Below are 19,950 nucleotides of genomic sequence, written 5' to 3'. Positions count from 1 at the left end.
TCCACAGTTCTGTGGTCGGATGAGACGAAAATGGAGCTTTTCAGGCACAAAGATGTTGCTTTCGTTTGGCGAAAGAAATGTGAAACACATAACCCTAAGAACACAGTCCCGACCGTCAAGCATGGAGGCGGGAGCATAATGCTTTGGGGATGTTTCTCAGCCAGTGGGCCCGGCAATCTCGTCAAAGTGGATGGCATCATGAAAAAGGGGCAGTACATCAAGATCCTTGAGGAAATCATCAAACAGTCCACAGAGAAACTTCAACTCAGGGAGCATTGGACGTATCAGCAGGACAACAATCCAAAACACACCGCCAAGTCAGTCAAGAAATGGTTCCGGGATAATGATGTGGACGTTCTAGAGTGGCCTAGCCAAAGTCCGGACCTCAACCCAATCAAGAATCTGTGGAGAGAGCTCAAGACCGGAGTGATGGCAAGGAAGCCTTCCAACCTCAAAGACCTGGAGACCTTCCTGAAGGAGGAGTGGGCCAAAATCCCTGTCGAGACATGCAAAAACCGTTTGGAGGCTGTAATCACAAACAGGCTTTTCCATTGATTACTGAATGTGACTTTGAACTGATCTAAACTTGGGTATGAATAATTCTGGACGTGACTTTTTTGTAAATCTATGAATAAAATACCCCCGAAACAATGTATTTGTTGAAATGTCTCTTGCAGTGATTCTTTCAGCTGTTTATGACATTCTTATGTAACTTAAGCCAGAAGAAACTCATTCCTCAACTAACATGATTCAAAATACTCCAAATTTGGTAAGGGTATGAATAATTTTGGGCTTAACTATACATATATACATATATCTTCTTCTTCTTCTTTTTTCGGCTGCTCCCGTTAGGGGTCGCCACAGCGGATCATCCGTATGATCCGCATAGTGATTTGGCACATGTTTTACGCCGGATGCCCTTCCTGACGCAACCCTGGTCGCCTCTTACGACACAGGGATATGGTACACCTATTTTAACCGGGGTATACACCGGCCCAGTATACAGGTACTCATTTCGCCGACCTCGGAAGGATGACAGGCTGAGTCAATCCCCTGGTGTATTAATTCAGTGGCCTAATGGGGCTTGAACTCAGGACCTTTTGGATCCCAAGCCGCTGCCCTAACCACTGCGCCAACACCAGGCGCATATATATATATATATATATATACATATATATATATACACACACACACATTACTCTCATCTCTGCAATGACAGTTCAAAAATGTCACGATAAAGTTCACATGTGTTGATTACATCACAAGCAAGGAACCCACACCATGCACCGAAGGGGGCTGGACAGCTGGTTCGTGAAGGACGTGGGCACAGAAAAAATATATATGTGGGTGGTCAGGTGGAGGGCAGGGACACCTACAGGTGCGTGGCTGCTGGGGAGGGGGGGGGCACCTACGGGTACGTGGCTGCCGGGGGGGGGGACACCTACGGGTGCGTGGCTGCCGGGGGGGGACACCTACGGGTGCGTGGCTGCCGGGGGGGACACCTACGGGTGCGTGGCTGCCGGGGGGGACACCTACGGGTATGTGGCTGCCGGGGGGGACACCTACGGGTGCGTGGCTGCCGGGGGGGACACCTACGGGTACGTGGCTGCCGGGGGGACACCTACGGGTACGTGGCTGCCGGGGGGGACACCTACGGGTACGTGGCTGCCGGGGGGGACACCTACGGGTGCGTGGCTGCCGGGGGGGACACCTACGGGTGCGTGGCTGCCGGGGGGGACACCTACGGGTACGTGGCTGCCGGGGGGGACACCTACGGGTACGTGGCTGCCGGTGGGGGAGGGGGACACCTACGGGTGCGTGGCTGCCGGGGGGGACACCTACGGGTACGTGGCTGCCGGGGGGGACACCTACGGGTGCGTGGCTGCCGGGGGGAGGGGGACACCTACGGGTGCCTGGCTGCCGGTGGGGGAGGGGGACACCTACGGGTATGTGGCTGCCGGTGGGGGAGGGGGACACCTACGGGTGCGTGGCTGCTGGTGGGGGGGGGGGACACCTACGGGTACGTGGCTGCCGGTGGGGGAGGGGGACACCTACGGGTACGTGGCTGCCGGTGGGGGAGGGGGACACCTACGGGTAAGTGGCTGCTGGGGGGGGCACCTACTGGTATGTGGGTGCCGGGTGGGGGGAATACCTACGGGTACATGGGCGAGTGGGGGGGGGGGGAAGGCGCTGCAGAAAGTGGGGCGAAAGCTTCCGGCTGAGTGTAAAAAACGTGGTGGGGACAATGCCCTGGAAATTAGGGAAGTGATACAACCAAAGGGGTGAAATCTCACAGAACCTCGGGAGGGTTTCACCTTAACCTGAAGCGCGCTGTGAAAACCTGGCACGCTGTTACAATGGTTGACAAGTGAAAGTGTTGAAGAGGTCTTCATATTACGTAGAGACGTAAGTAATAACGGAAATCAATTCGTTCCATTGCTTTGAAGAGGACACGTTAAAAACAATCTCAACCTGGTGAAAGTAAACAAGAAGGAAAAGCGAGGCCTACAAATCAAGCGCAAAGAGTAGTAAATCCGATGATGCTTACATTTCCTCACGCACTTGATCCAGCGTTCTACGATTCGGGAGCTCCTTTGTTTATGCTCAATAATCCAAGCGGACAGGCCTTGAATACTGTCCATCGTATTCGTGAGAGACAGAAGACGTCGATCCAAAGCCTCACTGAAACCGCTCGCCATGTTGCGCCTTCCTCGTCATTCGTTGATCTTCTTCTTCTTCAACTCTTTCGAAATGGCGTTTGTGTAATCCTTCACAGTTTGTTTTTTCTTTTTTTTTTCTACATCTATATTTCAGTCTTACTGCTCTATGTGTCGTCACCTTATTTGGCTCTCTTCGTTTCCATAGCAATTTCCCAACTCCGCGATTATATGCAATTTCTTTCATAATAATAATAATAATAATAATACTAATGTTAATAATAATCGGAAAAATAATAGTTTGCAAATAATCCCGCCAATTGATTTTTCTTTAAAAGAAATACCGAGTAGCTTTTCGCTGAAGGAAAGTGTCAGGAAAAACTTATAAAACAGGTGATGACGTCAGTTGTTATTGTTGTTTTCTTGTGTCATGGTGAATGTGGTGTATATTTGTGTTGTTGGTAGCGGCGCTGGTGTTTTCGTTTCTGCTGTTCGTTCTGTCACCTTCAGAATGTTTTAAAATCTGTTTATTGTTCATTAAAATTGAAGACCGGTGATTGGGAGGACTACTCAATTATGGGGCCTGACGTTTCAGCCTCAATTTCCTCAATGATAATTCGCTCCTACTGTTATTCGTGTGCGTTGGTGCGGTTGGCTTAAAATTCTGCTTTATGATGTCACATTTCTTGACCTCCCCCCCCAATCCTTCAGCTTTTATGAATGTTCACATAACATTATCCTTCATATGATGTACAGAGACATGACAGAAGTAAATGGACACCATGATTTTAAAAGAATTTCTTTATTGAACATTTGAAATATATTTCATCCATTATTCATACTTTTTCTTCTTCTTTCGGCTGCTCCCGTTAGGGGTCGCCACAGCGGATCATCCGTTATGATCCGCATACTGATTTGGCACAGGTTTTACGCCGGATGCCCTTCCTGACGCAACCCTAGTCGCCTCTTACGACACAGGGATAAGGATTGGGTTTCGCCATGATTCCGGGTTGTAAGCCCGGCGCAGAGCTCCCGTCCTCAAGCGATCCTCCAACCCAAGCCTCTGAGTAGCCGGATTACAGGCGCATGCCACTACGCCCGGCCCCCCATTTTAATACATACATGAGTATTTTGTAGATTTGCCATGTGAAGATTTCAAAGCTTTTACTCTTTCAGGCAAAGAACTAACGAGTTCTGAAATTTTCTCTTGTGGGATTTCTGCCCAGGCTTCACATAAACGGTTTAGCAATTTTGACCATGATGTTAGTTTCCTGGACTCTTTCCGCACAGCTCGATCCAACATAGCCCAGAGGTGCTCAATGGGATTCATCTCAAGAGACTGACTTGGCCGTGGAAGTCGCTGGATCCCATTTCTGTCCTGCCATTCTTTGGTCTTTTTTGGAGTGTGACATGGAGCTCCATCTTCCATGAACAGTGTAGTTTTTGACGATCTGACCAGTGGAAAAGACAGGGAGACGTCCATCCTCAAGGATAGAAATGTATATCATAGTGCTGATGTTGCCAACACACTCCACAAGTTCTGACCAAGCAGCGCTCCAGATTGCTCCCCACAGTCACTGAAAAACCACCGTGTTTGACAATTGGTTGCAATCGGTTCAAAGAAAACTCTTGATTGGGAAGTCTCCAGACCCATACGCATCCACTGTCAGAAAATTGAGAAAATTGGGACTCATCTGATAAAAAATGAGTTTGCCAAAACTCAAAGGGTCTGTTGGCCATCTCGTCAGCCCACTTCTTTCTCCTTTGAATGTTGACTGGTCTAAGAAGAGGTTTTCTCCAAGCTGCTCTCCCATAGTAGCCCAGTTGATGAAGGTCAGTTCTTGAGCAAGCTTGGACCTCCTCTGCAACATGTGCTGCCTTGCAATGGGGAGTTTTCTCAATGGACCGCTTGACAACATGAAGACACCTTTCTGAGGGCCCAGATCGACCAGAATGGGAAGCTGTGGATTCCTTGCCTTCGTCGGTGAATTTCACAATCACCCGATTGACCGTAGAAAGCGGAATTCCAAGGTTCTGAGCTATCTGATGCTGGCTGATTCCATCTTCCGAATGTCCAACAGTTCCTCCTCTTTGAAAAATCGCAAAAGTTCTGTGTGCTCCCTGCGTTAATTGTCATACAAGACCCAGGAACTCGTTTCTGCAAATAAATTGTTGAGTATTAGTGCAAATCACTGAGTAAAACTGCGTTATACAGATGAAATGAAGAAATTTAAGGTGTCTATTTACTTACGTCATCTCTCTGTACATTGTAATGTGTGTTCATGCTCTTGTATATAATTAATTAAAACTAGTGTGTGCCTGTACGTGCAAAAAAAATAAATTATAATAATAATAACTTTCAAATTGCGTGCCAGAAACAACAACCGCACAGGCCGTTCCTTCGCTCTTGCGTGCCCGTACGTGCGTGGCCGTACGTGCAAAATAAAAAATAAATAAAAAAATAAGAAGAATTGTGACGTCAATTGTGAGGTCATAGCACTGTGTCCTGCCATTGGTTTGGTAAATAAATGGCCATAACTTGGGAACCACTTGTCCGATTAATATCAAACCTTGAAAAGGCACATCCTCAGGTCCCCAGCAATATACATGGCAAGTTTCAATTAGATCGGACCAGTGGTTGTCGAGAAACAGCGGTCACAGACACACAGACAGACAGACAGACAGACAGACAGACATTGCTGGAATTATAGATAGATATAGAGTCCACATGATCGTTATAAGTTGTTTATTTATGATTTTCCTGAACATCTTCGAGGTTTTTCTCACGACATTAACGAAGTGAAGCCCCGTGGTTTTGAACAATGACAGGACAAAGCTAAAATCGAGGTGAAGAACGACCGAACGTTCGGTTCAAAATCCTCGACGACACCACAGCACATCACGAACGAGAGTCAACGGCGGACGAGCAAAGAGAGGAGGGGAAAAGGAGGAGGGGAAAAGGAGGAGGAGGGGAAAAGAAGGAGGAGGGGAAAAGAAGGAGGATGGGAAAAGAAGGAGGAGGGGAAAAGAAGGAGGAGGGGAAAAGAAGAAGGAGGGGAAAAGAAGGAGGGGAAAAGAAGGAGGGGAAAAGAAGGAGGGGAAAAGAAGGAGGGGAAAAGAAGGAGCACTCGTTGCGTGGGAGTGAAATCCACTCCCTGGAGCAGGAGCTGTTCGCATCATTGAACCTCATTCGCATCCGCTTCGTCATTCCCGCTCCGGATCTTCATCGTCACTCCTTCGTTTGGCTGTCCGCTGTGCGGAGCAACTTGCCTGACGCTTTCCCCCGCTTTTCCCATCCGCACATCCCCCTGTTTTTGCCTTTGCCGTATGCGCTCCCCGTCTTCCCCTAATCCTCGTCCTGCCTTCCCGACCGTGCACTTCAGCACCGCAGACGATGATTTAGGCCGTGGAGGGAATCGCGTTGCTCATGGAGCAGGTAAGGGGCGGTGGGAGGGGGGGCGAGGACCGGGGAAAACGATGCGACACATCATCATCATTATCATCATCATCATCATCATCATCATCATCATCATCATCATCATCGTCGTCGTATCGATCTGAAGATGCTTGCTGCGCACGGGGAATAAAGAGATGCGTGATCTGCTGTTGTCCTTTTGGTGGTGTTGTTATTGTTATTGTTGTTGTTTAAGGTGGAGGACCATTGGCTTCCGAAGGATCATCCCTCTGGACCCGTGTGTTGCTCGACATTGCCCGCTGTTGAACTTATGTCGGTACGTGATCAGATGAATTCCTTCGTTCACGCGTCATTCGCCGCCGTTCCATATTTGGCACAGTTTGAACGGCCTTGTTACCCCGATGTTCACAACGGACATCACCACTCAATCGGGGATCGAGAGCAGTTGGTGCGCTGCGGCACGACACCTGGTTGAACCTGCTCGCACACCTGCGATTGGCAAAACAGTCTGTACTGGTGCTGTTCAAAAAGTTCTAGGAACGAGAAAGCATCCGAAATGGAAAGCCCGTCCTTGTGTGCTTAGAACTCGAACTAAACTTGAAAAGGACAGATAACAATGTTTAGACTTTAGAGAGGTGGTGGTGGTTGTTGTTGTTGTTGTTGTTGTTGTTGTTGTTGTTGTTGTTGTTGTTGTTGTTGTTGTTGTTGTTGTGACAAAACCTTCAGGACTCGGCTCTTTTATATACAAGATCCGGATCTCCTTAAATACTAAACACATGTACACATCCTCGCATTGACGGTGCCTTTTGAGAGCGTCTATCATGAACTTTTAAATATATTCGGACATTTGCTTTAAAGTTTCGAAAAGTTCACGTTACTATTTAAAGATTATTCCATTTAATGTATTGTAATTTCGTAAATACACTTTTCTCGTCATGAACGACGATCGTCCATGACGGGTTTCGCTATTGGCTCAATCAAGGCACGTGACGAAATATCGGAAGTTGTTTTTGTTTTTTTGGCAGCGTCTCGCGCAGCTGATCATGGAGAGCTCGGCATTCTTCTTCTTCTTCTTCTTCTGAAGCCAAAACCTTAATCCCTCGGACTAGGCTCTTGCATATACAAGATCCGGATCTCCTTAAATACAGAGCACATGTTCACATCCTCACATAGACGGTGCCTTTTGAGAGCGTCTATCATGAACTTTTAAATATATTCGGACATTTGCTTTAAAGTTTCGAAAAGTTCACGTTACTATTTAAAGATTATTCCCTTTATCGTATTGTAATTGAAATGAAAGCGAGAGAAAAACCTTCAGAGTGTAGGCTTTATTCCACTTGATTGAAGCCGCTTCTACGGGCACACCAGGGGATACAGGTGCAGCTAGGAGTACATATGTAGCAATGTATACATGTGCAGTAGATCACCGCAAAATAAATCAGCATAAGCACGGAGTTCGGTATACTCTCAATTCTCACCATTCAACGAGCACCAAGTGGACCGCCGCCGTAAATGACAATGCCCCAGGGACAATCCCCCCGACCGCGCGGAATCTTGGCTTTATCCATCCCGTGTGCGAGCCGCGCGACATGTGATCACGCGTCACGTCCTTCAATTCACCACATTCTCCCCGTCTTTAAAATGTAACTAGAGGCCCAACTAACGCACCACGATTACTTCAGCGCTGTAGGAGTATACATTTCAAGCAGCGCGAACTATTTAAACTACAGAAGCATACATGCCAAGCAGTGAGGATTATTTTGAGTTGTAGGAGCATGGTAATGAGCATCGATATATGATATAATGAGCATATAGGAGCATGAGCATCGAGGATGCCGATAATCCCCTTTACAGATCGAGTCGGCGAGGGGGTTTTATCCGTCGACCTCTCCGGGAGTAAATGGCGGTTTCACTTGAGGGAGGCTTCCGATCCTCTTGGTGAGCCTCGACTCGTGCCGGGGATGACTCCTCGATCGCTCTCGGGTGGAACGCGGCAGCTCCGTCGCCACCATTCCCGGGTGGAGTTCCTGGGGGGGGGGGGGGAACACCTGGGGAGGGAATGTCAGAGGGAGGAGTGCCAGATGGTGGTGTACCTGCAGGAGGAGTACCTGAGGGAGCCAAATGGCGAACCGACACAGTGGTCTCCCTGCCATCAGGAAGTCTGACATGAGCATACTCTGGATTAGCATCGATGAGTTCGACCTCCTCCACCATGGGTTCATACTTGCTTTGTCGTACCGGGCGTTTCATGAACACTGTTCCGGGATAGGTTAGCCAGTTGGGCACCGATTGGCCGTCAACATAACGTCGCTGGTGAGTAAACATTCGTTCGTGAGGAGTTGCATTGGTGGACGTGCAGAGCAAAGAGCGTATGGAATTCAGAGCGTCGAGAAGGGTAACCTCCCACTGCTCGGGCCCCAGTCCTCTCAATTTCAGCGCCAGAGTTACGGCTTTCCAAATGATTCCATGATATCGTTCCACCTGCCCATTACCCTGTGGGTTGTAACCCGTCGTTTGACTAGTTGCGATGCCGTGCTCTAATAGGAACTGTTTTAGCCCGGCCGACATGAAACACGGCCCTCTGTCTGAATGTATGTACGAAGGTTTCCCAAACATAGCGAAGAGGTCAGACAGACATTTCACGACAGTGCCCGAGGTCATGTCCAAGCACGGAAATGCGAAAGGGAACCTTGAGTATTCATCAACAACAGTGAATATGTATCTGTTGTCTGTCTCGGTCGGCAGGGGCCCTTTGAAGTCGATATTTAGTCTCTCGAAGGGAGAAGTGGCCTTGATCAACCTGCCAGAAGCCGCGCCATAGAATCTGGGTTTTAGTTCAGCACAAACAGGGCATGAAGCATTCATTTGTTTAATATCTTCGATAGAATAGGGAAGGTTTTGTCTGCGCACGAAATGTGCCATTCTGGTTACCCCCGGGTGGCACAGAGACACATGGAGGTCTTGCAAAGCCCGACTGATTGTCGCCGAACAGTAGACCCGAGAGAAGGTATCTGCAGCAGGGTTTTCCCTCCCGGGCCGGTAAACAATGTCGTAACTATAGCAAGCTAGGTCTATCCGCCATCTCATTATTTTCTCATTCTTAATTTTCCCGTTATTTTTCCCATCAAACATGAATGCAACGGATCGCTGGTCCGTGACGAGCGTGAAGTGGTTTCCCAGTAAATAGTGTCTCCATTTACGTAGGGCTTCGACAATAGCGTACGCTTCCTTCTCTATTGCTGAGTGTCTCTGCTCGCTTCCAGAGAGAGTTCTCGAGAAGAACGCGACGGGTCGCCCAGACTGATTGAGCGTCGCAGCTATCGCGTGATCAGAAGCATCCGTTTCAACCACGAAGGGCACCGAGCTATCGATCGATAATACCACGGAATTACTGATATCATCTTTGAGGCTGTGGAAAGCTTTTACAACAGCGGCATCTGGTGGGAAGTTTTTGCAATGCACTAGGGGATGTATTTTCTCGGAGTATTGGGAGATCCATCTCGCGTAGTAAGCGAACATGCCTATCACCCGGCGCATTGTCTGCAGGTCCTGAGGTGGGGGTAGCTCACGAAGTGGGCGCAATCGTTCAGGATCGGGCTTAATCGTGCCGTCGGCTATTGTGTAGCCGAGAAGGTCAATTGACCTTGCCGAGAATACGCATTTCTCGTAGTTGAGGGTCAGATTATATTTTCTAGCAATGCTCAAGAATCTGTCCAGATTCATATCATGTTCCCCCCGATCCTTACCGCACACCGTGACATTGTCCACGTAAACAAAAGTGTCTTTGAGGTTTTCATCTGAGATGATGTCGTCCATAACTCGTTGGAAGCAAGCTACTCCATTCGTGACACCGAACGGAATCCTCCTGAATTGGTAGAGGCGCCTCCCTGCCTGGAATGCGGTGTAAGGTTTGTCTTCCTCTCGGATGGGAATTTGATGATAGGCGCTTCGCAAATCGATGGTGCTGAATATTTTATAATTGGCCACGCGTTCGACCATCTCGTCTATGCGCGGCAAAGGGTAGGCATCGAGTTGGGTGAAGCGATTGACCGTTTGAGAGTAATCGACAACCATTCGTTTCTTATGGTTCTGGTTGGTGGTCACCAACACCTGCGCGCGCCATGGCGAATCGCTCGGTTCTATAATTCCTTCTTCCAGTAATCGCTTGGTCTCAGAAGTGATGAAGTTCATATCAGCGGCGGTATATCGTCGCGATTTGATGGCTATCAGTTTACAGTCCGGCGACAAGTTAGCAAACAGCTGGGGGGACGTCACCTCTGCGGTGGTCAGAGCATTTAGAATTAGACGAGGTTTGCTTTCTCCAAAGGGTATTTCGTCGCTCGTGTGCTGCTTGAGGACATTATGACCCAGAATTACATCTGCGCATAAATCACGAAGCACCAGTACCCTTACATCCCGATGCGTGTACCCTTTTACGTCCAATTCAACATTGCAGTACCCTCGTATGCGGGACTGTAGTGATGTGGCGGCCATGCATACCGTATTGTCTGTCGGGTGGATCTTCCATTTCCTGCCCTTCGCTAGTGAGCTGTTGACGAAACTTTCAGAGCTACCGGTATCAATCAGAGCCTCAGCCATATGCCCGTTAATTCGTACGTTGATGATAGCCTTGGATAGATTCCCCGGTGAGGCTGCAGTTAGTTTCTTTTGTGAGTAGAGAGCCGCAGAAGTGGGTTTATTTCTTCTAAGAGTAGATTTGCATACCCTGGCATAATGCCCTTTCTTGTCACAATTCATGCATGTGGCATCCCTGGCGGGGCATTTGTTGCGGTGGTGTCTTTTATACCCACAAAAGAAGCATTTACCAACCGAAGTAGTTGCTGAGGAGTTTGACGAGGTCTGGGTATCCGATTCCTCAGGTTTTTCTCCATCCTCAGTGTCAGGGGTGCCCTGAGGGGTTCCTTGAGTTTCCACCGTAGCGGCGTTCATTAGCAGCATCGGTGTCACATATGACTCAGATTGCTGCTGTGCCGTATCCATTGCTCGAGCCTGGTCGGCTACCTTTTCAAGAGTGGGTTGCGCTTTCTCTAGTAAGCGTTGCCGTATGGGGGCTGACCTGAGCCCTTGGATGAACGCTTCTCTGGTCGCTTCATCTTGGTGTTCCTCGGCGGTTACGGCCCGGAAACTGCAGTCTTTTCCCAACTGCCTCAGAGCTTGCAGGAACTGATCGATTGTCTCCCCGGCTGCTTGCCTGCGTGTGTTGAGAAGATGTCGTATGTACACCTCGTTCTTGCGCTTCACGTAGAGCGCCCGCAGCACATCGATCGCTGCATCGTAGGTGTCACAGTCCGAGAAGAGCCTGAATACACTGGGCGAGACATGATTCACAAGGGCGGCCAATTTGTCGACTCCCTCTTCGATGATGGTCAGATAGTGTGAGAAGGAACAGAACCAATGCGACCATTTCATTTCCGAGTCAGTCGCGTTTGGGTCTGCGTCGAACCTCTCCGGCTTGTAGATCTTGTCCATCGTCGGTTGAGAGAGCCGAGGGAATCAAGTGGAATAAATTGAAATGAAAGCGAGAGAAAAACCTTCAGAGTGTAGGCTTTATTTTACTTGATTGAAGCCGCTTCTATGGGCACATCAGGGAATACAGGTGCAGCTAGGAGTACATATGTAGCAATGTATACATGTGCAATTGATCACCGCAAAATAAATCAGCATAAGCACGGAGTCCGGTATACTCTCAATTCTCACCATTCAACGAGCACCAAGTGAACCGCCGCCGTAAATGACAATGCCCCAGGGACAATCCCCCCCGACCGCGCGGAATCTTGGCTTTATCCATCCCGTGTGCGAGCCGCGCGACATGTGATCGCGCGTCACGTCCTCCAATTCACCACAGTAATTTCATAAATACCTTATTTATTTCGTAAATACACGATATATCGTAAATACGTCAATACAGTATGACGGGTTTCGCTATTGGCTTAATCAAGGCACGTGACGAAATATCGGAAGTTGTTGTTGTTGGTTTTTTAAAAAAAAAATTAATTTTTTTTTTTAAAGCCGACAAAACCTTGAGGACGCTGCTCTTGGACACATTTGTTCTTGCTCTTGCTCTTGCTCTTGTTCTTGTTCTTGTTCTTGTTCTTCTTGTGAAGACGAAACCTTTAGGACGCGGCTCTTGGACACATTTGTCCTTGTTCTTAAAGGTATGGAGGGTTTTCAGAGCTGTTCCACAACGCCGTGCACGCTGCCATGTTGGTTGTATTCACTTCCTTGGCAACGATAGCATCAGTAGCTCGACAATCTCGCACGATTATCTCGTCATTTTCTTTTCTTGCTTGTTTAGCTTACCAACCAATATGGCAGGCCTTGTGTTGGCTTAACGATGAAAGTGGTTGGTTTCTGCCTGGTGTTGCTTTATGGTTAGAGTTGCAGGCTTAAGATCCTTGGGTCTTGAGTTCAAGTCCCTGTCAGGCCGTTGAATTAACACCGGGTAAGGTTGACTCAGCCTGTCATCTTTCCAAGGTCGGTAAAATGAGTGACTGTGTGCTGGTAACGGGGCATTGCATCAGCGGCACAGCCGTGTCCCCAGAATATTATTCAGCCATGTAGCCGCAGGATACATAGGAATAAATAAAATATAACCAATATGTTCCCCAAGCAGTGCATCATCGGAACTGAAACCCCTCATAATTAGTGTTCATATTCTCATAATAATAATAAAGGCTTGATGAAAATGTGATCACACACACACACACACACACACACACACACACACACACACACACACACACACACACACACACACACACACACACACACACACTGCAAAATCCTGTCTTCTGGTGGTCGTATGGCAGCTTAGCTGCCAGGGTAGCTATCATTTCTTGAAGCGCGACTGTGTCGTTGATGCAGTGCCCCTCTACCGGTACACACACTGGAACTGGTACTCATTTCGCCGACCTCGGAAGGATGACAGGCTGAGTCAACCCCCTGGTGTATTAACTCAGCGGCCGACGGGGCTTGAACTCAGGACCCTAGGATACCAAGCCGCCACCCCAACCACTGAGCTAACACCAGGCTGATCCTGTCTTCTGCTGCACAGGGAGTCCGGCTAATAAAGGAGTTTATTTTTCAATATTCAGGTTTGTAATATACAATTGGTAAGAATTTTCTTTTTTTCTTACCAATTACACTGGCCAACAAGTCATTTTCATCAGATGTAATTATTGGTGGGTTAGATAGCTCTTGGGACACCGATTCTAAATCTGTTTTTGGTTTACCTCTAGCACGTCTAGTTTTCATGATAAGACCGATCAAATTTGAAAGGTTATTGCCTTAATTATAATTAATGGAGGAGGTTCATGCAACGAGGGTTCACAACAGACTGTTTTTTTCCTATGCCTATGGGACAGTCGTGCTACCGCAGATCATTACATCAGACGTGACTGGCATCAAAGAAGCACATACAATCCAGGAATGAGCAGTGTCCAGTGTTTCCTTTAGTTGATCCAAAGAGGATTTTCTTGCCACCTCTCCACATTTTGCTCAGTTTAATGAATAATTTTGTGAAAGCGATGGGTAAGATGAATTTGAGAAGGTTTCAATACCTTGTTGAGAAATTTCTAAACATCAGTGCCATGACATTGAATGAAGGAATCTTTTTGGTCCCCAAATCAGACAGGTTCTGCAGGATGAAGGCTTTGAAGAAGGTCTCAATGGCTTCGAACGGAAAGCATGGCAGGCTTTCAAATGGATTTGTGGAAACTTCTTGGGTAACCGCAAGTCTCCCGCATACAAAGATGGAGTCCGGGAACTGCTCGATATTTATCAAGAAATGGGCTGTCGCATGTCCTTAAAATTGCAAATTTTTTTTTCACATTCACATCTAGATTTCTTTCCTGATGTCGGGGTGATACATGCACCTTGGGGTTTCCTTCTCTTTTTGTGTAGTATGTTATCCGTGGTGCCGAACCCAGCACGTTCTCCAACGACTGCAATCCAAGCTTTGAGCTTCGCGAGTCTGAACGAATGTACCTGTCGGCTACCACTCAAATTGATCTTTGTCAGTTGGGGTCTGTGACTTCTGAGTGGCGTTGCAGTTACCACATCAACAGCGTAACTTTTTTGAAACTTGTATTTCAAATGAACCGATACAAAGTCAAATGAGGAAGTTCACCATTACATACAATGTCCAACATTCCGTGTTTCCCGCGTTGAAGTGTTTCCGCCGCCAGGTGGCCCAGTCCTGCCGGCACAACTCACGCGTGCGTGTTCACCTTTTCCACCGTGGCTGTCGAACGATTGAGTCTTGTCGTGGGTTTTTTTTTTTTTTTTTTTTTTTTTTTGTATACCTTGGTCGAGGCTCGTATGAGAGCTAACACACAACTCACAGCAAGGAGACATGAGACAAGAGGGGCGGGAGTGGAAGGGACAAAACATTGGGGAACAGACACAGGTGAACTGTGGAAGGGAGAGGGATGGGGATGGGACGGGGAACATGGCGAGGGGAAGATGGACATTAAAGGGACTTTCAGGAAGGAAAGCAGGAGAATTGAAGGAAGTGGGCTTGGGTGGATTATCGGGGTAGAAAAGATCGAGGATTTGGATGGGGGAAGATAAGAGGTGGTGGTGAACAGCTGTTTTGAAAGCCTGAAGGGAAGAATGGGAAAGAATAGAGTGAGGAAGTTTATTCCAAAGGCGGGAAAAAGAGGAATGAAAGAGTGAAGATGAGCAGTGATTCGTGATTTTGGTAGTTTTACCAGAAGGGGGTTGTTGGCGGACCTTGAGCGCCCTGTGGAAATGTGGTGGGGACAAATCGCAGAGAGAGCAGGGGGCAAGGCTGGAGAGGAGTCGGTAGAAGACAGAAAGACCACCGACCAACCTGCGGTGATTGAGTGAGAGGCCCAAAGACTCAGCTTCATTGCGGGAGATGCCAATGATCTTAAAAGCCCTGGTTTCGACAGCGTGAAGTCGAGAAAGGTGGGAGGCAGGAGCACCAGCCCAGAGGGGAGAGCAGTACTCCATCAGGCTACGGACAAAAGCTTTGTAAGTGGTCAGGAGCTCAAGAGGGCCGAGGAAGGACTTTGCACGACGGAGGATTCCCAGTCGGCGACTGGCTTTTGAGGCAAGGTTGGAAATGTGACTTTCCCAGGAAAGGTCATGGCAGATAGTGAGACCCAGAAGCTTGAAAGAAAAGACTTCTTCCAGAGGATTGTTGAGAAAGTGGATGGGGGGTTTTGTAAACGGTCCTTTCGAAGAGACATAGTGAGAGTGTGAGATTTGTCTGGATTGAAAGACATGTTCCACGTGTTGGACCAGTTTGTGATTTTATCCAGATCTGCAGTGAGCGAAGAAGCTGCTGCTTGCCGGTCTGAGGGATGACAGATGGTACGGCAGAGGGTTGAGTCATCGGCAAAGAGAAATAGAGGATTTTCCAGAGAGTCCGAGAGATCATTGATGAAAACCAGAAAAAGAACAGGGCCCAGAACGCTACCTTGAGGAACTCCAGCCTGCACAGGAAGAGGGGATGAAAGAACTCCATTTAGGGCCACACGTTGACTGCGACAGGAGAGGAAGTCTGCGAGCCATGAGTGGAGATGGCCTTGAATACCATGGGCAGAGAGTTTGGTGAGTAGGGCAGGGTGCCAGACTGTGTCAAAAGCACGTGATATGTCCAGGGATACGGCTCGGATTTCCTGTCTGGCATTGAGGACCTCCATCCATTGATGGGAGAGCAGTAGCAGCATATCTAGGGTAGAGTGACCTGGTCTGAAACCAAATTGATGATTGGAAATCAAGCCATTGGAGAAGAGGAAGGATTTCATGTCTGAAGCGATGATGGATTCCATAACCTTGCTGATGATTGGGAGAAGGCTGATTGGTCTGTAGTTACAGGGATCTGTTTTTGCACCTTTTTATGCAGGGCAGTGATGTTAGCAGATTTCCAAGCAGATGGCAGATGACCTTGGGAAAATGAGAGGGTGAATAGAACAGAGAGAGGGTGAGCAAGAGCAGAAGAGCAGGCTTTGAGGACACGTGGGCTGATGCCGTCTGGACCGGTTGCAGAATCTGACTCGAGGTTTGAAAGCAAGCTCTCCACCTTGTCAGGAGAAAAGGATACAGAGTCCAGGGACAGTTGGGTGCGACTGGGTAAAGTGGGTAGAGATAGTGATGGGTTTGGGACACAAGATTTAGCTGCAAACACCGAGTTTAGACATTCAGCTTTATCACGTGTGGAATCAGCAGTGCGGCCATTTGAGGTAAGGGGATGGAGGGGGAACATACACCAGAAACAGATTTGATTAAACGCCACCAGGATTTTGAGGAGGGAGAGAGGTTTGAGAGTTCAGACTTGAGATGAGAAAGATGTTGTTTTCTGGCTCTCCTGAGGGTAGATACACACTTGTTCCGAGCTTTGTGGAAAGAACTGAGATTGCCCTCAGTTGGGTTTGCTTTCCATGAGGCAAAGGCAAGTTGTTTCAGGACAACTGCCTCGCCACAAGCTTCAGTAAACCAAGGGCGGGAGGAAGGGTAAGACAACTGAACACGAGAGGGGATAAATCTGTGCATGAGGGAGAGCAAGTTTCTTTGAAAGAATTCCCAGGATGAGTTGATGTTTGAGAAAGTAGTGATAGGAGACCAGTCTGTAAGTTTGATGGCTGCTCGGAGACCCTGCCAGTCGGCTTGAGTGAAATGCCAGACTCGACGGCGGTGAGGTGGTTCTCTGATAACAGCCAGAGAGATGTCCACTTTAATAAGGACGTGGTCAGAAGAACCAATTGGAGCGAAGGAAGAGCAGCAGATATTGTCAGGGAAATTTGTCAAAATCAGATCCAGAAGAGATGGAGTACCATTGGTTGAGATCCGGGTCGGGAAGTTGACCGATTGAGTCAGTCCCAATGAGTCACAGAAAGCTTTTGCTGATGTCCCATGGCAGGTGAGAGAGGTACCCACACCTAGCCAACTGGCGTGATGACAATTGAAGTCGCCACATAAGAGGAAGAGAGAGTTTGGATGAGAAGATAGAAGATGGTCCATGTTTTCGGAGAGTGAGGTGTAGATGGAGTCATCACTGTTCGGTGGACGGTACAGTACACATATAAACATGAGGTGGGAGTGGAGGGGAAGCCGAAGCCAGAGGTATTCCTGGGGGTGTGGGGGAGTGAGAGCAGTGCAGGGAGAGTGAGGAATAGAGTCTTTGATGAAGAGAGCAACACCTCCACCAGGACGAGGCTCAGGTCTGTCATACCGTAAGAGGGAGTAACCAGGGAGAGATACTTGGGAGTCAGACACGTCTTGGGAGAGGAAAGTTTCTGTTAGGCAGATAATGTCTGGTTTGTCAGTGGCAACCTGCATGGAAAGATCTGAAAGGTTTGAGCGAAGGCCCCGGATATTTGAGGTCCACACTTTTAATGAAGAAGTAGGGGAGGAGGCTTTTGGTGCAGGAGGTGGAGGGGGCGGGGGAGGGTCGGACGAGGGACGAGGGGGAGGTAAGGAGGGTTGCTGAAGGAGTGTGGGGTATTGCAGAATAGCGAGGGGAGGGGGCCGAATGAGGAGGAGAAAAGGCTCGGTGGGGCCGAGAGAGAGGGGGGACACGAGACAAGGAAGATGGCAGTTGAGGAATTGAGGAGGTGGAGTGAAGAGATGGAGGTGAGAGGGCAGTGGAGGGAGGCAGGTTGGTGTATGAGAGGGGGGCAACTTAGAGAAGGAAGAGTGAGGGGGATGAAAGGTGGGAGAAAGGTGAGGGGGGAATTTTTGAAAGAGGTGAGAGGGAGGCTTGGAGGGAGAAGAGTGGGATGGTTGCTTTGAGAGTGAGAGTGAGGGGTGAGGGGGGTGAGTTGGCACTGAAGTTGGAAAAAAGAATGGTTGATGGAAAGCGAGCATCCATGGCAAACTGTGGTTTTTAAAAGTTTTAGGTCAGAGATGCGATTTAACACAATTCTTGATGGATGCAATGAAGGCGAATTCAGAGCATGGAGAGAAGAAGCGCTGTAATAGTTGGATTTTTTAGGCAAGGAATGAAGGAGAGGTCGAAATGAGAGCAGTCTGTTAAAATAGCAGAAGAGTAGTGCATTGTGAAACAGTAAAGAGTACCACATGTGTGAGAGAGGAAGATGAAGCATTATAAGATCGTTTTTGTTGTTAATATTAATGTATGAGAGTTCAACAGATTAGGTCATGGAAGTGTAAAAAAAAAAAAAAAGAAATCGAGGAAGACGAGGAGGAAGTTAAGAGGAAGAGGAAGTAGCAGAATCGGGAGAAGGTTGTTGTTGTTGTTGGGTTTTTTTTTTTTTATTTGAGATAAGAAAAAGATTAGTTGGGAGAATGGGGGATGTTTGGAAAGTGGGGAGGATGAAAATTGAAGGTAATGGGGAGGATAGAAAATGAAGGTAATGGGGAGAAAAAACAAACAAACAAACAAAAAAAAAAACGATCGAACACCAAGTGGAACCGGTAGGCCTCAAGCCTAGGACTAGGCCTCAAACACCAGGTGAGAACGTCGACATAAATACTCACAAAATAGCACGATTTTTGAAACAAAACCGAACTAGGAACACACATTAACATGTAGGTGAGAAAATTAAACAGTTAAAACGGGACAAATAACAACCGGAACTTAACTTTGAGAATGTCAGCAGCGAGCCCCGAAGGAGACCTCTTGCCGCTCAAAACCGGAACCGGAAACCGGAACCGGAAAAACCGGAACCGGGTTCTCTCTCGTACGCTGGCCTGTTCAGGATGACTAAAGAGCTCAAAGGAATTATTTGTCGATAGACAATCTTAATGAGATTTAAACAACCTGATTATGATCGGCTCCGCGCATTGACAACCACTCTGGACATGAACACCTTGTTCGCTCAGAGTTAAATTGAGCACGGGGACGTTCGAAACACTCATCTCGTCAAATGTCACCCATATCCCTTCACCTCCCTCTCGGGGTTTATATAATATCACAGAATGATATTGTGCCTTCCAGCAAATACGATTTCAGTCCAGACTGGAAGTTTCATCTGAGAACGTTCCAGCATCTTCACAAATCTGCCGCGTGATGGCAAAACCTAGCAAGTCCGGTTTTGGTCAAATTTGAGTTGGACCCATATCTGGACTTACTATGTTTTTCCTGTCCTCCAAGTGTACTTAAATTAAATATAGCATGAGCATTCACTTCGATAATGTTATGGCAAAACCTAGCAAGTTCACAGTTACCCTACCAAAGTGTTGGAAAAACCTAGTAAGTAATTTACCATCAATATCAACAGCATGATTTGGATAAAACTTTGTCCTGAAACAACTTACATATAACAATGATATAATATGACAAAATAAAGCTATATTGATATATGGTATCTTAATCCCATGACACCAATGTTTTTCCTTGATAACTCAAATTGTCTGGAGCCGGACTTGCTAGGTTTTGCCATCACACGGCAGAAATCTCACCAGGCAGTTTACAATACAATACTGCCATACAATAATTTACAATACCATAATTTTCAAAATTTGCTCATTACATCAAGCAGTTTATATTACAATTTACCAATCTGTGCTAAATGAAACATAACATTTACTAATGCTTATTCAAATACCACAACATCTATCTTTAAACTGACACCTGAAAACCTTGGTGCAGTGTGTGATGAGCAGCTGGAATACTTACATCAAGACAATCAGGCAATGGAAAATCGCTACCAAGGTTTCTAGATTAGTGGAGTCGATAGTAGAAAAATCATGCAAATTATGATACAAGCATCAAATTTGGCATTTCTGTTCTGCAGGGCTTTCTGATCAAATCTGCCTGATTGGCCATTTGAAAATCCAGATTAAAAAAAATTTGAAAACACAAAAAAAAACTTCCAAAAAATTTGAAGTCACAGCTGCCTGAAATTCTTGAAGCGCAAGTGAACA

At 47.4% G+C, this 19,950-nt stretch overlaps 2 protein-coding genes across 11 annotated transcripts in view; one reads left to right on the top strand and one right to left on the bottom strand.

The window, feature by feature from the left end:
* The window catches only part of RPRD2 (regulation of nuclear pre-mRNA domain containing 2), a 140,242-nt gene extending 137,412 nt beyond the window's left edge, over positions 1–2,830 (bottom strand). For both annotated transcript variants that reach the window (XM_085850061.1, XM_085850060.1), the window contains exon 1: positions 2,549–2,830. In XM_085850061.1, coding sequence (XP_085706187.1) covers positions 2,549–2,699 — 151 coding nt within the window. In that variant the 5' untranslated portion in view covers positions 2,700–2,830. The remainder of the gene's footprint in view (positions 1–2,548) is intronic.
* Positions 2,831–5,743: 2,913 nt separating this feature from the next.
* Positions 5,744–19,950, top strand: part of LOC147015379 (protein mono-ADP-ribosyltransferase PARP6-like) — a 110,987-nt gene continuing 96,780 nt past the window's right edge. For 5 of the 9 annotated variants that reach the window (XR_015050316.1, XR_015050315.1, XM_085850059.1 and 2 more), the window contains exons 1-2: positions 5,745–6,093; positions 6,308–6,388. Coding sequence is in view for 7 of the 9 variants with exons in the window: in XM_085850059.1 (XP_085706185.1) it covers positions 6,085–6,093; positions 6,308–6,388 (90 nt within the window). In the remaining 2 variants the exon portion in view is untranslated. Of the gene's footprint in view, positions 6,094–6,307; positions 6,389–19,950 lie in introns of all 9 variants that reach the window. The other 4 variants (XM_085850057.1, XM_085850055.1, XM_085850054.1 and 1 more) reach the window with 3 other exon arrangements.

The sequence above is a fragment of the Eptatretus burgeri genome, chromosome 12 (assembly GCF_056783735.1).
Source record: "Eptatretus burgeri isolate ZD-2024b chromosome 12, Ebu_testis_v1, whole genome shotgun sequence".
Taxonomy (NCBI): domain Eukaryota; kingdom Metazoa; phylum Chordata; class Myxini; order Myxiniformes; family Myxinidae; genus Eptatretus; species Eptatretus burgeri.
The sequence above is the reverse complement of the archived record's forward strand: the minus strand, read 5'-3'. Positions and strand labels throughout refer to the sequence as shown.